At 39.5% G+C, this 15,704-nt stretch overlaps 1 protein-coding gene across 1 annotated transcript; it reads right to left on the bottom strand.

Annotated features, from left to right (window-relative positions):
- Positions 1 to 574: 574 nt before the first annotated feature.
- LOC142174495 (uncharacterized) lies at positions 575 to 1,787 on the bottom strand. Its single transcript, XM_075240300.1, has 2 exons — positions 1,150 to 1,787; positions 575 to 608 (listed from the first exon to the last, which is right to left on the bottom strand). Exons 1-2 carry the CDS (start codon positions 1,785 to 1,787, stop codon positions 575 to 577), a joined length of 672 nt encoding a protein of 223 aa, XP_075096401.1.
- Positions 1,788 to 15,704: the final 13,917 nt, after the last annotated feature.

Raw genomic sequence — 15,704 nt, 5'->3', positions numbered from 1 at the left:
TGTTACCTGATGAAGCACAACTTCAAACACCTGGACGCGATTCGTGAAATAATGGACACGACCGCGAAATACACCACGGACCGCCAAATATGGACATGGCCGTAAAAGCTGAAGGGTATTTGACAGTTCAACTTCAAAGAATTGGCATTTTTCTTGTTCTAATTACGTGTATGCGAACAAAAAGATGCGGCCACGAAATGCTTACATGGACCACAAAATTTTTGACGCGGTCCGCGAACTTTCAACACTTAGCCAAATTTTTTCTTTATCAATTTGCTGCACTGCATAACCAATTCCTACATACACTTCACAACCAGTTAGTCCAAAATAATACCTAATCCAAGAAGAAAAACAAAAGAAAGAAAAAACACATGAGTTGCTTCCTAAGAAGTGCCTGATTTAACATTGCGACATGACGTATGTTACCATCATTCACTTGAAATGGATCAATGCCACAATGTGTCCATTATAAACTTTACCAATGTAGTGCTTCACGCGATGCCCATTGACTCTAAAGATCTCACCATTCTTGTTTTTCAAATCTAGAGCACCAAAAAGAGTTACATGCACCACTTCAAAAGGACCGCTCCATTTTGACATTAGCTTTCCTGGGAACATACGTAATCGAGAGTTGAATAAGAGAACAAGGTCACCTTCTTTGATTTTTTTTGTTCCGGATATACTTATCATTTAGGTACTTCATCTTACAACAACAACAACAACAACAACAACGACCCAGTATAATCCCGCTAGAATTAGGTACTTCATCTTGTCGTTATTTAGGTACTTCATCTTGTCGTTATAAATGACAAATGGGAGTAAGCATGAAATCGAAACACATCAAGTTCATTCAATTGCTCCATCCGAAGATTGGTGGCTACATCCCACTCTAGGTTCAACTTCTTCAACGCCTACATGGCCTTATGCTCTAACTCTATCGGGAGGTGACATGCTTTACCAAATACCAACCAATACGGAGACATACCAATTTGAGTCTTGTAAGCTGTTCTATAGGCCTATAAAGCATCGTCAAGTTTCCTTGACCAATCAGTATTGGATAAAATACTCTTGATCTCCCTGTTGGAGACCTCAACCTGTCCACTTGCCCGGGGGTGATAGAGAGTTGACACCTTGTGAGTGACATTATACTTGGAGAGTAAAGTGTCAAAGGCTTTGTTACAAAAGTTAGAACCCCCATCACTAATGATGGCCCTTGGGGTGCCGAACCTTGTGAATGTGTTTTTCTTCAAGAAGTCCACCACACTCCACGATTCAATGTTGGGCAAAGCCACAGCTTCAACCCACTCTGAGACATAATCCACATCAACTAGAATATAAATGTTCCCACTTGAACTAACAAATGGACCCATAAAGTCGGTACCCAACATATCGAAAATGTCAATCTCAAGGATGTTAGTGAGAGGCATCTCATTCTTATTGGAAATCCCACCGGCTCTTTGGCACTCATCACACCACTTAACAAGTACGCTAGCATCTTTGTACAAGGTAGGACAATAGAATCCACAGATTAGGACCTTTGTAGCAGTTCTCTCCCCACCATGGTGACCACCATAGGTCAAAGAATGACAAGCATCAAGAATACCCAATTGCTCTTCTTCTGGAACACATCTCCAGATAACATCATCGGTCCAAATTTTGAAAAGATATGACTCGTCCCAATAATAATCCATGCTGTCCCGTTTGATCTTCTTCCTTTTATTTGAAGAGAACTCATTCGGGACAATTCCGCTCACAATATAGTTAGCCACATAGGCAAATGAAGGCATCCCGGTCAAAGACATGGAAATGAGTTGTTCATCCAAAAATGAATCATTGATCTCTAGGCCATCACGGGGCCTCCCCTCCTCTTCCAAACGGGACAAGTAGCCTGCCACTTGATTCTCGCTCCCTTTTTGGTCTATGATTTCAAGATCAAACTCTTTTAGAAGAAGTACCCACCTCATAAATCTAGCCTTTGAGTCTTTCTTGCTCATCAAATAGAGAAGCGCCGTGTGATCGGTGTGAACAATCATTTTGGTACCCATGAGGTACGGGCAGAACTTTTCCATAGGCAAAGACAATGGCTAAGAGTTCTTTTTCGGTCACTGTATAGTTGACTTGGGCGTCGTTCATGGTCTTACTACCATAGTAGGCCGGATGGAATATCTTGTTGATTCTTTTCCCTAATACCGCTCCTACCACCACATCGCTAGCATCACACATGAGCTCAAATGGTAAGCTCCAATTTGGTGTGGTAATGATGGGAGCGGTAGTCAACCTATACTTGAGTAGCTCAAAACCCTTCATGCAATCATCATTGAACACAAATTTTGCATCTTTTTCCAACAACTTGCACAAGGGGTTCGCCACCTTTGAGAAATCCTTGATGAGCCAACGGTAAAACACCGCATGCCCTAGAAAGCTCCTCACTCATTTAATGGAAGTAGGATGATGTAGTTTTGATATCACTTCAATCTTTTCTTTATCCACTTTAATACCATTCTTGGAGATTTTATGGCCGAGGACAATGCCTTCCTCTACCATAAAGTGACACTTCTCCCAATCAAGCACCAAGTTAGTCTCTTCACAATGTGCCAAGACTTTATCAAGATTACCCAAACAATCATCAAAAGAATCCCCCACAATAGAAAAATCGTCCATGAACACCTCGAGGAAGTCCTCCACCATATCCGTGAATATTGCATCATACCCTGCTAAAAAGTATCCGGTACATTACATAGACCAAACGGTATCCTTGAGAATGCAAATGTGCCATTCGACAAGTGAAAGTGGTCTTCTCTTGGTCTTCAGGTGCAATACGAATCTGGTTATACCCAGAATACCTATGCAATAAGCAATAATAAGCATTTCCGGCAAAGCTATCCAACATTTGATCAAGTAATGGAAGTGGAAAATGGTCTTTCTAAGTCACTTTGTTCAGCTTCCTATAATCCATGCATACCCTCCAACCGGTGACAATTCTAGTAGGGATCAACTCATTGTTGTCATTTGTAATCATATTCATGCCCCCTTCTTTGGGACACATTGTACCGGAGAAGTCCATGAGCTATCCAAAATAGGGTAGACAACCCCTATAACAAACCACTTGATAAGCTCTTTCTTAACAACCTCTTGCATGGACTCATTCAACCTTCTTTGATGTTCCACGGAGGGTTTGGCATCCTCCTCCAATATGATTTTATGCATGAAAAAGGCAAGGATTATACTCCGAATGTCCACCAATGTCAAACCTATTGCCTTCTTCCTCCTTTGGAGCACCGCAAGGGTGGCATCTACTAGCATGTTAGTTAAGCACGAGGAAAGAATAATTGGTAAAATGGAACAAGGGCCTAAGAACTCATACCTTAGGTGTGACGGAAAAGGCTTCAACTCTAATATGGGAGGCTCCTCGATTGACGGCTTTGTTGGTGGAGTCTTTCGGTTCTCAAGATCCAAGGAAAGTTTTCGGGGCTCATATGTATATGAACCCATTCCTTGCAAAGCATTGACATATTCCACCAAGCCTTTATCCTCAGTCACATCATGGTTCAACAACACATCTTCCAAAGGGTCCTCCATATTAATCACAGTACTTATGTCTACAACAATCACTTCGGTCACAAGATCCACAAATGAACATACTTCATTGCTATTTGGCTGCCTAATTGACTTGCAAATATGGAACACAACTTTTTCATCACCCACCCGGAAGGTGAACTCCCCTTCTTTCACATCAACTAAATCCTTTCATGTAGCTAGGAAAGGTCTCCACAATATGATCGTCACCTCATAGTCAACCTCACAGTCAAGTATCACAAAATCCGCAAGAAGTATGAACTTGTCGACCCGAACTAGGACATTATCAATTATCCCCAATGACCTCTTCATTGTCCTGTCCGCAATTTGCAACATCATGGATGTGGGCCTTGGTTTCCCAATCCCCAATGTCTTGAACACGGAGTATGGCATCAAGTTAATGCTTGCCCCCAAGTCACACAAAGCTTTGGCGAAATTGGCACTACCAATAGTGCATGGGATTGTAAAGGAACCGGGTTCTTCTAACTTTGGAGCCATGGAATGCACAATAGCACTCACTTGGTGTGTCAATTTAATTGTTTCACAGTTGATTGATCTCTTCTTTGTTACCAAGTCGTTCATGAACTTGGCATACCCCGACATTTGTTCTAGAGCTTCAACCAAAGGCACATTTATGGACAAACTTTTCATCACATCAATAAATTTCTTGAACTGGTTCTCATTGTTTTGTTTTGCAAGCCTTTGAGGATATAATGGAGGAGGCCTTGGCAAAGGAGCCTTGGCTTTGGGCACTACCATTTCCGGTATGTCTATCACGTGTTCCCTAGACAGGTTCACATCATTTTGTGTCTCCTCTATGTTGTCATCAATGTCTATCCTCACTTCTTCATTCATATTCTCATTACTCACTTTCACATCATTGCTTAGATCATCATCATCTTGCACCAACACATCATCACTCACAACCTTTCTTTGATTATAGGTACTAGCAACTCCACCTCTACCACTTCTTCTAGTCACCGCCATATCATGGCCTGTATTATTCCCACCCTTTGGGTTTACTACCATATCACTTGATACTGCCCCCTTAAGGCGAATATTAAAAGCTTGAGAAATTTAGCCAAGTCGAACTTCCATGTTGCGGATAGAAGTATTGGGGGAGGCCAATTAAGCATCGGAGTCAGCGCTTTTCTTCATAATTTGCTCAAACATTGTCTCTATCCATCCCATCTCATTATTGGAAGAGCTAGGACCTTTGTGATGGATATGAATGCGGGTTTTTTGGTTGTTGATACATCAGAGGCCTTTGAAAGCCCGACCCCCGATTCCCTTGATTATTGTTGTTCCAACCCATTTGATTGTTATTGCCTCCCTAATTGCTATTATTATTGCCACTCCTATTGCCTTGGTTTCCTTGGTTACCCCGGTTTTGATTGTTGTTGTTCCCCCAATTGTTTTGGTTGTTATTTTTTCCACTATTCCAATTTCCTTATTGATTTTGATTTCCCCAATAATTTCTTTGGGATCTCCACTGTTGTTGATTCAAAGCATTGCCCCGTTGACCTTGGTAGTTGTTCACATATTAAACCTCTTCACTTTGATCATCATACACATTATCTTGATTGTTACCACTACCACTTTGCTCAAATTGATCCGGATTTCCTTGAACTTGTTGACCTCGTTGCCTCCTCTTGTTGACCATCATAATCACCCCTTCCATGGCATTCACTTGTTTTGGCCCTTGAACTTGTTGCAACTAAGGTTTGGCCAATTGGTGCATGGTCGTAGTTAACTCGGCTATTGCTTGGCCGTGGTCATGGAGCTCCGTGTGTAGGTGAATGGCATTAGGATCACCTTGTGGCACATTAGCTCGACTTTGCCACGCCGAAGAAGTATCTTCCATCTCATCAAGTATTTCACACACCTCAGCATATGGCATGTTCATGAAGTTTCCCCCGGCGAGTTGGTTAACTACACATTGGTTGGTAATATTAATGCCATGGTAAAATGTTTGTTGGATCATGGCTTCGGTCATGTCATTGTTCGGACATTCTTTAACCATCGTTCGATACCTTTCCCAAATCTCATGAAATGGTTCATTTGGGTCTTGTTTAAAAGCAAGGATCTCATCTCTTTGCGTCGCCATATGGTTCGGCAAGAAGAACTTTTCTATGAATTTCTCGGCCAACTCATCCCAAGTAGTGATGGAATTGTTGGGAAGCCATTCAATCCAATCCAAAGCATTCCCTTTTAGATAAAATGGAAAAAGCCTTAATCTTAATATGTCCTTAGAAACGTTAGTTTGCTTGCTACCCCAGCATGTATCAACAAAACCTTTGAGATGCTTGTAGGCATTTTGGTGTGCAGCTCCGGTGAAGAAACCCCTTTGTTCCAAGAGTGTAAGCATGACATTGGTTATTTTAAAGTTGTCCGCCCTAATCCGGGGCAGGACTACTGCACTTGCATAGCCTTCGTTGGGCAACACCCGGTGTGTTTCCCTTGCTGGGGGTGTGGGAGGGTTTGGAATATTACCATGAGGTGGTCGGCCTCTCCTTTGTGCTTGAAATTTGGGTTGAATCTCATCCACATTATCATCATCTACCTCCTCCCCCAATGGCAAATTTTCGGGGGCATCATTGTTAAGAGACATTTGGTACCTAAAAGCAATTCACAAACAAATTAGAAAAAACAGAAGGAAAGAAAAACAAAACACACAAATACTCGGATATATAGCTAAAACTGTATAACTCCCCGGCAACGGTGCCAAAAATTGATCAAGTCCAAGCCTGCACTACTATTGGGTAGCAAGGATGGTCGATGCAGTTTTACCCAACACGGTTGGGATCGAATACACAGGGAGTTAATTTTTTTGGAGTTAGGTTTATATCCAAGTGGAGATGCGGGTTTTGCTCTTAATTGCACTTCCACACGTGGTTGGTTTGATTTCTACTTCTAATTCTATTCTATAGCATGCAATATTTGAAACTAAGTACAATGTTTTTGTTGTTGATTTTCAAGGGTTAAAAGGGACTAGGGTATTGACTTCTACCTAGGTAGATATTTGGCGGGTAGCTAGAATCTAGGACAATCATATGATTAATTGGGGTCATAATATAGCTATCACACCCGGGTACTCACTCAATACCTCTCAATAGTTTGGGTGGTTTTGGCCAATTTGGATTTCTCAAGTCCAAATAGGTATTCATGCAATACAAGTGATATTAGCTCAAGTTGTGTATTATTATCTCTAGGTTTAACCTTTTAATTAGAGCTATTAATTTCTTGAGTTCACCCCAATTCCTTGTTAGCCTAGTTTTTCTAGACTTAGTCCCTCTTTTCAAGTAGAGACTAAGTCATAAAGGTATAAATCAGCGTTTGCAACCACTAACTCAATAGTTCTAGCAAGAACTAGGCTAAATACTACTAACCCATACACATACAAGCCCTAAAATTTAAGACCCATCAAATACCCACACTAGGGTTGGGTCACAACCCTAGCTATGTGTTTAGCTACTCATGGAAATAATAGAAATCAAAGACGAAATAAAGATAAAATCTATAATACTATATTAAAAGATGAAAAGCTAATGTTAAAAGTTGAATCTAATAAAAAATATCCCAAAACGGAACTAGCAGCCGTCTCCCGTGCTCAGCAAAAAAAATTAACCTAAAAATGTCAAAAAGATCTATTGATACTAAGATGAAATTTTCGGACAAAATTACCCCTGTGGAGGTTTCGCGGCCGCGTAATTCTAACCGCGACTACATTCTTGCTTTCGCGGCCGCGTAATTTTGATCGCGGTTCGCGTTTCTTCACATCTGGGAGTGGGTTGAACCTTGTATCGTGAACCGCGTAATTTTCACCACATCCGTGTGTGGGCCTTTCGCGGCCACGTAATTTTGATGCGGACCACTCTTAACAATTTTCCATACTTTGTGAACTCACTGAACCTTACCAACTGCGGTCCGTGGAATTCCAATCGCGGATGCAATGGTCTGTCATGGCCTCCACTTTCTGACGTGGTCCGCGTCCATGTCTGTGACCAAAAACCACCTATCTGATTCTCCCTTTTGCAGTCAGCGAATTAATGACCGCGACCGCATTGACACTATTGCGACCGCACTTTTCTGTCGCAGTCCACGTTCCACAGGTCATTGCCCAGTTTTTGTCTTTGTTCAAGTTTTGACTCCTTTATAAGTTGATCATGGCTATTTTTGCTCATTTTGAACAATCCTTACAAGCAAGCATATTACATCAATTTCTGGGATTACCTTTACGCATTTTAAGCCCAAAGCGCAAGTAAAAGAAAGAAAATAATGGTTAAAATCCCCACTTGTCAGTTATCTCTGAGATTGCCAAGTACAAATAAACTTGTTCGCCACTTTCGGGGAATGAAGTAGTGGTGACCTCGATAAGTACCACTTTAGTTCCTCCAAGACCTGCTGGCATTCTGGGGTTCATGCAAAATTGCTCTCCTTCCTAAGCAGTGAGAACAATCAGTGACTCCTATCTGAGGATCTAGATATGAATCTCCTTACAGCGGCTATGCGCCCCATTAGCCTTTGCACGGCCTTTACATTATCTTCAACCGTGATATCTTTGATATCTTGCCCGAGCCGACCCCAAACACGCACTTTTCTAGGTTGAGCTTCATATTGTACTCCTTTAGTATATTGAATGTCTCCTGCAAAGGCTTCAAGTGGTCCTCTACTCATAGGGACTTAACTTGCATGTCATGAATATACAATTCCATAGATTTCCCTATTTGTTGTTCGAATATTCGATTTACTAGGCGTTCATAGGTTGCCCCGACATTTTTTTGTCCGAATGGCATTACATAATAATAGTAGGTGTCATACTTGGTCATAAATGAGGTCTTTTCCTGGTCCTCCGAATTCATCTGTATTTGGTTGTACCCAGAGTAGGTATCGAGAAAACTGAGAGTCTCGTGGCCGGCCGTGGCATGAATTATACGATCAATGTTAGGAAAAGAAAAAGAATCCTTGGGTCATGCTTTATTTAGGTCTTTATAATCTACACACATTCTAAGTTTGTTTCCCTTTTTAGGGACTACCACTACATTCGCTAACCATTCAGGATATTTTACTTCCCCGATGGATCCTATTTTGACAAGTTTGGTTACCTCATATTTGATGAAAGCGTATTTTACCTCGAATTAAGGCCGCTTCTTTTGTTTCACCGGGCATAACTTCGGGTCCAAGATTAGTTTATTAGTGTTGATCTCTGGTGGGATCCCTGTCATATCGAGATGGGACTAGGCAAAACAATCAATATTATCTTTAAGAAATTGAATAAATTTTGTCTTGACCTCGGGAGTTAACCCCGTGCCCAGGTATACCTTTCGATTGGGCAGATGCTCGATCAATATGATTTGTTCTAGCTCTTCAACCGTTGATTTTGTTGTGTTAGAATCATTGAAGATTATGAAGGATCGAGGTATCGTACAGTCATCATCCTCTTAAGTTTCCTGCCCTTCGAATGTTTTGAGGTTGTTGACTGTGGTTTCTCTTTGGCCCCCTATTTTCCCTTCGAATATGATCCCTTTGCTGATGAAAGTGCCGATATCGGTATCACCTCATAGATAGAAAACATCTCTTTGGCGGTGGGTTGTTCCCCGTACAGTGTTTTGACTCCCTCTGATGTCAGGAACTTCAGAACTTGGTGAAGGGTCGAGGGTACTTCCCTCGTGTTATGGATCCAATGCCTTCCGAGCAGTGCGTTGTACCTCATGTCACCCTCGATCCCATGGAACTTTGTTTCTTGGATGGTCCCAGCCATGTTTACTAGCAATGTAATTTCATCTTTGGTGGTTTCGGTTGCCATGTTGAAGTTGTTAAGTACTCGGGTTGTGGGCACAATTTGGTCTTGTAGATCGAATTGTTCTACGACCCTTGATCCAATAATGTTTCTCGAGCTACCTATATCAGTCAAAACACATTTAACCTGAATTTTACTAATGAGGACAGATATTACCATTGTGTCATTGTGGGTTTTTTCGATCCCTTCTGTGTCCATGTCATTGAAAGACAAGGTCCCTTCCGGTAAGTAGTCCCGAGTTTACTTCTCCTTGTAATTGACACCTTGGTGCATTTAAACACTAAAACTTGAGGAATATCGGCCCCTCCAACGATCATGTGGATTACGTGTGGCTCCTCCTGCTTGTTCTGCCTACTAGAATCTCCGTTTTTGAAGTGATTCTTGTCCCAATAGCTTAAAAATTCTCGAAGATGCCCCTCTTTGAATAATCGGGCCACTTCCTCCCTTAGCTGCCTACAATCTTCAATTTTATGAGTATGGGTGCCATGATAATTGCATATTTGGTTGAGGTTTCTCTAGGCTGGATCGGTCTGCAGAGCTCGAGGCCATATTGTAACTTTTATCGATACGATGGTTGATGCATCTACATTGATGTTATATTCCGACAATCGTAGAGCTTCTTTGGGCTCGACATCCCTGTCAAAACCACCCTTGCTCATGAGTCCCCATGAAATTTGACCTCGATTATTTCTCCTCTCATTCCGTGCAAAGTTTCATCCAGACCCTCTACCTCTATGGTCTCCATTGTACAGTTGATATCAATCTCTATTCGACCTTAGCTCTCGATCAATATCCTTCTTGATTTTATCCATGGGCCTGTAGGGATAAACGGACCCGAATGGAGTCCCCGGTTGATTATCCTCAACCCTGATATTCTACTGCTATCGATTATGTACATCGGCCCAAGTGACAGCTGGATTCTCGATCAAATTTTGCTTCAACTGCTGTGAAGCTATGAAGCTCCAAACGTTGAGACCTTGAGTGAATGCTTGAATAGCCCAATCGTCAGTGACCAGTGGCAAATCCATTCTCTCCATTTGGAACCGAGATACAAATTCCCTGAGCATCTCGTTATCTTTCTGCCTTACCTTGAAAAGGTCCAACTTTCTTATTGCATCCTTAATGACTCCGATGTGCTCCTTTACAAAAGAATCTACAAGCATGGCAAACACATCAATAGAATTGGGCAATAAATTATGATACCATATCATGGCAACCTTTGATAGAGTCTTCCCGAATTTCTTCAGCAATACAGATTCAATTTCGTGATCTTCCAAGTCATTTCCTTTGATGGTGCATGTATATGAGGTGATGTGTTCATTTGGATTAGTCGTCTCGTTATACTTAAGAATCTCGGGCATACGAAACTTCTTAGGGATTGGCTTCGGAGCCGCACTTGGGGAAAAGGATTTTTGCACAAATTTTCTATAATCTAGTCCTTTCAATATCGGAGGTGCCCCCGGGATTTGGTCGACCTTGGAGTTATAGGTTTCCACCTTCTTATAATTTTCCTTGATCTTCTTTTGTCCTATCTCGATCTGCTTCGTCAACTCTTCGAGCATTTTTAAGATAGTGGGATTTGTCTTCGATTCTTTCTCATTCGATTTTCTCGAAGTCGATTTGACCTTGTGCATAATTTCTTGGGACAGCCCGAGTTCGACCCTGCTCGGTGTGTGGTTCTGATTTTGGAGCAAAGCTATTGATGAATGTTGGGCCTGCAACATTTCAAAGATTATCTACAGGCTAACCCTGCCATCTTCACCGCCATGCGCATTCTAAGTAGCTGATTAGGTATCCCCACGAAAATTTCTTTCAGGATCGATGGCCACATTTCCATTGATGGCTACATGTGAACTGATATCGATTGGGTCTGCAGCCGGGACTCCATCAAGGCTAGAAAGGGGTGCAATGTTCTCATTATCGTCGTGGTGGCTGAGATCATTGTCAATGTGTTGAGGCACTAATTGAGAGTTTGACATCTTTCAATCATATAATCAAAGACACTTCAAAGAATAAGCATAAAATGGTGTATGTTGCGAAAATTTGTATCAGGCAATCGCTATTATCCATAGCCCCACGGTGGGCGCCAAACTGTTTACCCTAAAAATTGGATAACAATTAAACTTATTAGTTGTTAAAAGGATATGCGATTTCACTTGGCACAAATTGAGAAGTATGGAAATTAGTGTTAGAAATTAACTGTAAAATAAAGCAAACCAATATAATGAGCAGTTATGGCCAACGGGCTAGATTGCCCTCGATCCAACAGAGTATGCTAAAAAAAAGTATAAACCAAATAACAGAACTTAAGAGAGAAAATGTAATGTATTTCTTTGTTATGCGTGAATCTGATGTCTACAAAATGATTAGAACCCACTTTATATGGTAGAGAATTCTACTTATGGTACAAATATAAATACAGAAGGAAATCCCATGATTGGCTAAGTGTCCGGCCTTGACTTGATAATTGCTGAGATTTCCACCACAATTCTTGCCTAATCACGGATATCTGGGCTTTTTGTTATTCGACTTTAGCAGGCATCCTTTGATCTTGCTCGATCTCTACCCTATTTTAGTCTTGATCATGGATGGTCTCATTCTTGATTGATCACCGATTAATGAGCTTAACAACCCATCTCTGTGTCATGGTTCTATATAATGAGGTCAGACTTTCATCCGCCACCCTGGTTTCGAATAGCCATACAAAATTAGGAAAGTCAAATTTTGACCGTATATAGTGAGCAATACTCATGCACACTATATAATCCTCCAACAATAGGACAGGCCCACTAAAGTTGGGGGCAGTTTCATATATACCAACTTTTGGGGGCAACCATTGACGTTATGCCCCGTACTGCATATAATTTTGCAAAGTGTATCTGCTCAGATCTGAAGTTGTTCAATCTCTTCAATGCAACTTCATAAATCAAATCTGATGTTCTTCTATATTTCAAATGCAATGTCGGAAATTCGAATCTTACGTAGTTCAATCTATTGAATACAACTTTAGATTTTGAATCTTAAGTTCTAAAACATAAACTTGTTCTTCTAATTTCAACAATCCAATACATGATTCATGTTGCGGAAGCCAAATATATAAAAAGATTAAATCACAACTACTTTATCTAAATGTAGCTAATATATAGTAAGTGAGACAATAATAAAAAGAACACCAAAAGATTATGAGTTTAGCAAAATTTGATTTTTGCCTAGTCCTCGGACACAATCAACTTAAACTTTATTTCACTCCAAAAATACAAGTGAAATACTACAAGAGAGAAAGAAGTTTCAAATGAACAAAACCCTTGCTATTTATAGAAGGGAAATTGCCTTTATAATGTCATGCATGCCATCACATAAAGTGTGATCACTCAATGTAAATGTATGAAAAAATCCATCTACCAATTTGTTCCTAAAAGGAGGCTTAAAATGTTCACATTAGTTTACATTAATCTTGTCAAATTTAATAAATATCCACATTGGCAAGATTTAACCCTTTCAATTTTCTCTCACTAATAAATTTTGATTGTGTCTTCAACTTCAATATTAAAAATTTAACAATGTTGATCAAGTTCAAACAATGTTGAAACTTGATCGTCATCACTACTTTTGTTAGTATATCGGTAGGATTGTCTGTAGTCCAAATTTTCTGCACCATGACTCTGCCTTCTTCTATAATATCTCGTACAAAGTGATATCGAACATCAATGTGCTTCATCCTTGCATGATAAACTCGGTTCTTTGCTAATTAGATAGCACTTTGACTATCACAAAATAGTGCGGTGCTTTCTTTACCAATACCAAGTTCTCTAAGTAACCCTTGAAGCCAAATTGTCTCCTTTATAGCCATTGTCATTACCTTGTACTCTGCCACAGTAGTAGACAAAGAAATTGTTGACTAAAAAGTAGACTTCCAACTAACTGGTGCATTACATAACTAGTAGTTGATATACGATTGTCCAAATCCCCGCATAATCTGAGTCACAATATCCAACCAGATACTGACTATCGTCCTGCTCAAAAATCAATCCAACATCAATAGTATTACGAATATATCATGGAATCCATTTCACATCTTGCCAATGCTCCTTTCCTGGATCATGCATATACCTGCTTACAACTCCGATAGTATGTGAAATATCAGGTCTTGTGCAGACCATTGCAAACATCAAGCTACCAATGACATTCGCATATAGTATTTGTTGATACCCAATTTTTTCCTATAATATTTTTTAAATGCATATATACCTTTAAAACCATGCATTAGCATCAATGGGTATTTTTGCATAATTTTTATACCCTTAAAATAATTTATTTTAATATTGTTTTCATATAAATAATTGCAAAATTGCATCACAAATGAATTTAGAACATGTCCTGATTTAATATTACTATTATAAGTCCTATTGAGTACAAAATATTTCATATTATAGCCCATGCATACATTTTTTGTATTATTTTACCAGAAATTAGTCATTTGCTTTTTTAAATATTAAATAACTATTTTTAAAATATTTCTATGCACGAAATTGATTTTTTATAATTAGTAATTATTTTACAAATTATTTTAATCAATTGTGATCAACGGTCCAGATTTCCCTTACCTAAAATAAACCAGCCTATACCCCCAAACCCTAATCATTCTAACACCCCTCCCCACCGTCATTTGTTCCTCTCCTCTCTCGAATGCTCTCAAAACCTAATCCTAACTCACCCTAATCATCGTTCATCTAATGCCATTCATGGTGGTTCCTCACCTCCATCACACCTCTAATGGCCTCTCCTATGTTGGTATTGCCATCTCTAAGGTCTTCGAGGGACCAGGGTTAGTCCACTTGGACCTATGGCCCTTTCTCGCCTAATTCAGGCTGTTCCGATTCGATTCGAGCAAGATCTTCCTATATTGCCTTAGATCTATGGATTTTAAACCTACTTCTTCATCTTTGTATTGTTCTTCTTGAAACCCTAATTTTGTCCTTTGAACCTCTCATATCTGTGCAAGATCTGAGATGGACCGAACCTATTTCACATGAGCTTTACAAGAACCTTCTAATTTTCGAATAATGTTCCATTTTTCTAAACTAGGGTTTCCCGAAAATTTCTTTCTCCAAAACGTTTGATAATTTTGATTGTTTAATCTTCTATTTCTTATGTGTTTTAACTGATTTTGTAAAGGTTTGCTTTAACCCTAATGAGTTTGTGCTAAAAAACCCCAAATGTTTCAACATCTTGTTTAGTTTCTGAGTTACTTGTGTACTGACATTGTCTTATGCTTTGGTTCTTGTGATTTTGTTTTAGTTTAATTCAATTCCTTGTGATTTTTTTATCCTAATGTATCTCTACTAAGGTTCTTGGTTCGACTTTTCTAATGATTCTATATGTCTATATTCATTCTGGCTATTCATGGTAAACCTACATTTCTCTCCTTAAATCAGTGTTGATTTGAATTCTTGATTTATCAATTTGTTTCGTTAAGACCTATGTGTTGAGTCCTAACTATTCCTTTCTTGCCTTATTTTGTCTACGATATTTGCTGACTCTTTACATGATTTTCTCCTTAATTAAACCCTTGACTATTTTTATTCTGAAGTTCTTTATATTGGTTTGATTTAAACGCCTTTCCTTAATAAGGCCTTTGATTCCTACTTCTTTACTCAGTCTGATTGAACTTCTTGCCTTAACTAGCTTCCGTCATTACCGTTGGCTAATTTTCGTTAATTAAAGGAGAAGACTATGGTGAATCGTTGTGTGATTGATTCTGAAACTCCCTAATTGCTGATTATTGATTTCTTTATCTTATTTGTCCTAGTCTTTAACTACTATATAAACTCTCTTTTTTTAACTTCTCACACACGAACATTAGTTCAAAAACTACCACTTTTACACTCTAAAAAAGGCTCTTATTTCTCTCTCTATTGCTTGTGATCTCTGTTAGCTACAAGCCAAGGCTGAAAATTGCACAGTACCCGTCTCACATCTTGTGTTTTCTTTCTTTAACTAGGTATGATTTTGATTAATTTTAAGAATCTAAACCTATGTGTTTATTTACTACCTTAGTCCATTTGACCTAGTCCATTCCTGCTTCTATTTACTACTTACCTAGCATTGCCTTATTCAAATATGTGATTAGCATATTTCACTTTACTTGCTTGTTTTCTATCTTGTTTAACATGTCTTACATATGTAACTAGCCTGTTTGACTGACTATTGTTTATCTAGCATGCCTAAACTTTGCTTTTGTGTAATTAGCATTCCTACACTTGTTAATACTTGGCTAGCATGTCTATTTAAGTCCTTGCATGTTCTGTCTTACTCCTTCTAAGTTAGC

This window comes from Nicotiana tabacum, chromosome 20, assembly GCF_000715075.1.
Source record: "Nicotiana tabacum cultivar K326 chromosome 20, ASM71507v2, whole genome shotgun sequence".
Taxonomy (NCBI): Eukaryota; Viridiplantae; Streptophyta; class Magnoliopsida; order Solanales; family Solanaceae; genus Nicotiana; species Nicotiana tabacum.
The sequence above is the reverse complement of the archived record's forward strand: the minus strand, read 5'-3'. Positions and strand labels throughout refer to the sequence as shown.

Bases quoted from the DNA above. Each gene is read 5' to 3' on its own strand.
- LOC142174495 (XM_075240300.1), bottom strand. From the start codon at position 1,787: ATGCCTTCATTTGCCTATGTGGCTAACTATATTGTGAGCGGAATTGTC. The intron at 609-1,149 runs GTATAATGTCAC...GTATGTTCCCAG, and splicing joins TTTGACACTTTACTCTCCAA to GAAAGCTAATGTCAAAATGG.